This window comes from Lepisosteus platostomus, chromosome 26 (genome assembly GCF_059453375.1).
Source record: "Lepisosteus platostomus isolate fLepPlt1 chromosome 26, fLepPlt1.hap1, whole genome shotgun sequence".
Classification (NCBI taxonomy): domain Eukaryota; kingdom Metazoa; phylum Chordata; class Actinopteri; order Semionotiformes; family Lepisosteidae; genus Lepisosteus; species Lepisosteus platostomus.
In genome coordinates this window covers 4,543,258-4,549,141 of record NC_142636.1, presented here as the reverse complement: position 1 = coordinate 4,549,141, position 5,884 = coordinate 4,543,258, and the positions used below count along the sequence as shown (strand labels likewise).

At 35.5% G+C, this 5,884-nt stretch overlaps 1 protein-coding gene across 1 annotated transcript; it reads left to right on the top strand.

Moving 5' to 3' along the window:
- The first annotated feature begins 1,915 nt into the window (after positions 1-1,915).
- Positions 1,916-4,865, top strand: LOC148639745 (type-4 ice-structuring protein-like). The gene is made up of 4 exons (XM_088620761.1): positions 1,916-1,987; positions 3,384-3,457; positions 4,057-4,216; positions 4,493-4,865. Exons 2-4 carry the CDS (start codon positions 3,406-3,408, stop codon positions 4,716-4,718), a joined length of 438 nt encoding a protein of 145 aa, XP_088476887.1. The 5' UTR covers positions 1,916-1,987; positions 3,384-3,405; the 3' UTR covers positions 4,719-4,865.
- Positions 4,866-5,884: the final 1,019 nt, after the last annotated feature.

Below are 5,884 nucleotides of genomic sequence, written 5' to 3'. Positions count from 1 at the left end.
GGCCCTGGTGTGAATGTGTTTTTGCTTCTCTGCCCTGAATTTTAGAATATAAAATGCCCAGATCAGCAATGAATTCATGAGCCCCTTTCCCAACGATTCCGACTGCTATCACATCACACATGACCCCAGCCTGGCAACGACCCCTTGCCTTTTTGTTTTGACCTGAGTACTGGATGTTGAGCAAGAAATCAGAAAGTTTCACAACCCCTTAAGGCCTACAAATGTTTAAGCAGTGATACCATTGTAAAAGATTTAATTTGCAGTAAATTAATTACATCACTTTATTCATGTAGTAAACGTAGCATGCTTTTGGAAAGAAAATTCTGAAAGACAATGATAAGTAAAGCTTCTTCTCTTGCAGCCCATCTTCACATTTCAGCCAATATAATGTGTAAAAGTCCTTAGATGGTTATGAAACTGTCTATTGTAATCATGTAATGACATCAAAAGTTTGTCAAGAAAGAAAAAAACAAACTCTCCACAACTGATGTCAGCTTTCTCTGAGTAAATTCCTTACCTGATAGCTGATGTAATGCATACTGTATGTCAACAATATCTCAATATATATCCCATAATATTCCATTCACAATTATTGTGCCGTTATGTATATTAATCTGTTTTTAGGGTAGGCTTTTTGTATGTCTTAAAGTACACTGTATATCTCTGTGTGAACTTTTATATCCACATAAGACACATAAGTCACTGCTTTGGCAGAGCAATAAAAATATGAGGTAACGGTCAAAGCTCAATAAACATCACCTAACTGATTAGCGTCTTAATATGCACACGCAGTCAAACCTAATCTTTTGTCTTTGTGATTCACTTGATCTCACAGCAGTGTGAGGGGGGTGTGCAGACAGGCCAGCTGTTATCTGTCTGCTTTGTTATGTGAAGCAATGACTGATAATACCCACTGGTGATGGGGGCTGATTCAATCAGAATTACATTATTACATGATAACAGGACAACACAACTTTGGACTTCAAATGAAACACAGAATACAACATTAACTAAAAAAAGACACCACTTCTATTTTATCTAATACACATACATAGAAATTATTCTAATACATATGCTATAAGCTTCCTCTAGAAGGGTTCTATGGTTGTAGAATAGATTAAAGGTCACTTAGCATAGCCATATGGACATAGTGTGGTGAAGGTGTGCAAACAATGACTTCTGCAAACTTGCCTGCATCTGAAAAGAAGTCTGACTCTTTCATAGTAGCTAAGAATTATATTGTGAAAACATTTTTTTTAATTACTGTTTTTTTGAATTCACCAACAATAAGAATCCTTTGTACAAAAATCTTTGCTAGTTTTACTAAAACCTTCTCCTCTTCTTCCTCCTCTTAATGCCATTAAAATATATTTAGTCTGTTACATTGTATCAAAATGATTTAATAATAAGGTGGATGGAAATAAAGTACTGGCATGTTTAAAACATAGGAATAATAATTAGTCTATATACTGATTATATAAATATTATATTATCTTGTAAAACCACAGTAAATTTGAATTAGGGATGTTTCATAAGGAAAGAAAACAAAAAAATTGTATAAATAATATTTCCTTCAAAGTGGTGATTTTAGGAAAAGAACACAATTTTAGAAAGCAGAATTGTAATTGGAAGGTGGTTGTTTTCTCTCATTAGTTCCAAAAATCTGAATCTCTTAATCACAACCATAAATAAACAAGCAATCAATTTTTTCAGTCAGCAGAAGATGACGCTGACTGTTGGACTTTGAGAAGATCACACTAGTGGCAGAAAGCACATCAAGGGTCAGCCAACAAAATGTTTGCTCATGCCAATGAATTCTGACAGTTTCAAAGATTGACACAGAGGACCATCCAATCAGAAGCTGTGTCCTCATTCCTGACAGCCAATCCGCTTTGGTGAAAACTTTCTACTCTTTCTTCAGGGAGTTATAAAAGTCCGCTTAGGAGTCTTCAACTTAACATCAAGTCTGAGAACCTTTGCAGTAAAGGTAAGCCACTTGATTCTTTGACCTGAAAGAGTTCATTAATGTATCTTTAAATGTAGCTAGGGACTATTAGAGCTGAACATTAGAGCGGAGTACTCTTTACATTTCAGTTCTGAGCACTTTTTTTGACATCTGACTTAAAATAGATAAGTGACTCTTTTTCCTGTGTGCAGTACTGTGATTAGAAAGAAAGTGTGAAAATCTGTACATCCATATAAATGAATGCATCATTCTTTTGGATGATTTCTGGTTTTTAGTGAAAATGGTTTCCACCTCTTCTAGCTGGGGAGAAAAAAGTGTTGGTTAGAAACAATTTTATGGACCAATTTTATTTGACCAAACTCTAAAAGGCAAAAGGTATTACTGGGAAAAATAGCAAATAAGTACAGTATAATGCTCTAGAATACCAGTCTTATATCTTCACTAATATATAAATTCATACTTGCCAAGAATACTTCCTATTGACCATTTTGGTGATCAGGTCAATGTAGAAAATGTATTTTGTAGTGTAATAAGAAAGCACACATCAGAAAACACAAAAAAAATGTGGAGTTTGTGATGGTGTGTAAAGGCACGTAAAGTAAAAGTCAGTGTAGGTCAAGCTATTTAAAAATAGCAGTAAAAGTATCTTAAATTCCCATTATGTGTGTAATTGGTAATACTAAAATAACAGAGTTGCCAAGTGCCTGCTATTCATTAACTTACACAGGAGATATGTTTGGAGACTCATTGACAAAACAAACTACACTGATAGAGATGCCCCTCTGTTTTGTTCTAAGAATCAGACCTTGAAACTATTGCTTATATCTCTGTCATTGATGGCCAGGAACAAAACAACTGAGGAAATCAATTAAAAAGATAAACTTGGATTTGTTCTGCATATGAAATCAATTAACTTGAGCTCTTGAATCTTCAAGAACACTAATAATAGGCCAATAGTCAATCATTTTATTTTATGGAATACTTAAAAATGTAATATACATAATTTAAGTGTACAAAACTATGCACTTTTTTGCATTAATACTTATAGGACAGAGTAAAAACACCTTGCTTCGTTGAGTCTTAATTGTCATCAATGCTGGTCTTCCTAATGATAGCATACTATAGTTTAAAACTTAATAAACAGGATCTACCTTTGTATCGGCACTGATACATAACAAAATACAGTTCTTGGAAAAAATGATATTGTTTTATTTCAAACTCAGCAATAGACCTTTGTATCCTTGGCTTAGTATCAGTATCATAGGCTTCCTTGATTAAATTATCTGTCCTTAACTTTCATAATTTTCATCTAGACTGTAAATGACTAGCTGAATCAGTGCTTTTAACTGCTTTGTGGATCTCACTGTTATTGAACAATAGAATATAAAGACTGTATGTATTTTGTTGTGATTGACAGGTGCCCATTCCAATCAGTAGCCATGAAGTTTTTCCTGGTCTCCGCCCTTGCCGTTGTGCTAGCCCTGACACATGGTAAGATCAGCCCTTCCATTTTACAACAAATAGCATTGTGCCAGTAAGGTCTTTTGGCACCTGTTATTTAAAAGCAAAGAAAATAATAATTAGCATTGCACGTATTTCCTTATTTGACTACTTTTGTGTCATTGAAGCATTTTCCAGAGTCCTATTTTACTATATATAATCAAGGAATGAGTCTGGTCTAAAAGCTATGTAATCATGACTGCTCTGCACTGCACTGGTGTTCCTTAATTAATAACATTTCTTAAAATACAGTAGTCACGTAAACACATTATGCACAAATAAGATAATTTAAAGTAGCACTCCACAACACAAAAGTTTTGAAAAAAACATGATATATAAAGAGAAATTAGTGTAACTATGATATAAGTAGTTATTTCATATTTTGTTTATAGATGGGCATAATGTATATTGGGCATAAATTGTATTTTAAGTTATATGCTGGACTCATACAGCATATTTATTTTACAGAACATCAAACCTTATATATATACACTTCCTGCCTTATTCTTTCTCACAAGATTCTCTCACCTAAGAAAGTCCTGTGAAAGTGCAGAAACATGCCTTTATTTCATGTCTATGCTCTCTGACAGCCACTGAGGCTCTGTCTCTGGTGAAACGGGAGGCCCCACCATCCTTGCCAGACTTTGAAAGGCTGACCAAGTACTTCCAGGACCTGTCTGCCACACTTACCAGTGGCACCCAGGACCTGGTGGAGAAACTGAAGGCTCAGGAACTGGCAAACAAGGCTCAGTAAGTCGTCCATAATGTAACCACATTGCATACTGCATCTACAGTATCTGGCTAATTTTTTCAGTATGAATTTACTATCACGACACAAATCTAATGTTTTCTTTGTTATGATTTTGTGTTAAAGTTCTGTATCTGACACTGACCTTTACTGCAGTTCTTTTCATTTTGGATTTTAATTCTTGTTATTCTAGATTTTAATACTGGCATCATTTGAGAAACAGCAGGATGGTTCATTTCACCTTTCCAAGATTCTGATTTTCTCCTGTCTCACTTCAGGGCTTACCTGGAGGATAGCAAAGCTCAGCTGCAGCCCCTGGCCGACAACATCCAGGCCCAGCTCAAGCCCCTCGTTGACAACATTGAGGAGCAGCTCCGGCCCCTGACTGACAACCTGCAGTCCCAGCTGAAGCCCCTGGCTGAGAACGCCCAGGTCCAGCTCCTGGAGCTCTGGAAGAAGTTCCTGGACCAGGCTAAAGCCCTGGCTCCAGCACCCCAGCAGTAAAAATCAAGGGCGTACCAGCATGTGGCCCTAGTGTAAAATTCTCTGGGCCCATGCTTTGTGACTGTCTGCTTGCTTTCAAATGTCTGTCCTCCTACCCCTTTACCTGCATTTGTCAAACAATATGCAATAAAATGCTCAAAAGCTGAACATCTCTGTGTGATTGTTTTATTTTCATGATGACAGTCATCATCACAACTATGATCCCCTTGTGGGTTGTTTGACATTTGATTAATGAGGGAAAACTATCTTCATGGGTATCAAATTGCTCTGACTTAGTGTATTCTACAGTATGCCCAGATGGGTGGATATAAACATAAAAACATAAAAAACTAGTTACAAACGAGAAAAGGCCACTTTTTTAACCGGTGTTATAGGGTGTTGCCTATAAAAACATGGCTGCATAGATTGTTCCATACTCCCACAACAATTTAGACTAAATACAAATCAGAAAACAGAAGCATTGAACAGAAGTAATGTACTTTGTAAATATTCATTGCAAAGTACAGTGCCTTTAGAAGATACTCACCCTCTGAGCAATTACATATATTGTCATATTATGAACAGAATTTCATTGAATATATTGAAATCAGTTATTTCCCTTGATTCACATGACATACACAACAAATTAAAGGGACAAAAATATTTCTTATTCTGTAACAAAAAATATATCAAAAATGGAAATACTTTGTAGAATCACCTTTTTCAGCAATTACAGCCTTAAGTCATTTTCTCAGCTTTAAGCTTTTCTCATTTCCATTCAAATAAGTGGCTTTAAAATACTTCCAACATCACAGTATTACGTTTATGTAACATATTGCATTACTGAAGAGTTTGCTGCTGCCACCTAGTGACAACAACATTTGAAATTCATAGGCTAATAATGGAGTGCATTAAAAAAAATCATGTTTTCTCTTTCAGTGAGAATTTTAGTTCAAACCTCTGTATGCCAAATCAACATCTATCTTCTTCTCATTTACCTATCATCTTTAAACATCTTTCTTAACAGTCAAAGGTGCAGTACCATGAACTTTAGATATTCAAGCTGGCCAAGTTTTACGTGCCTTGTAAAAGTATTCAGATCCTTGCATACAGTAGTTTAACTATTTTCTACTTTAAAGCTTGCATTTATGCCACTTCAAATGCCACTTTGAGCAATACTCCAAAGA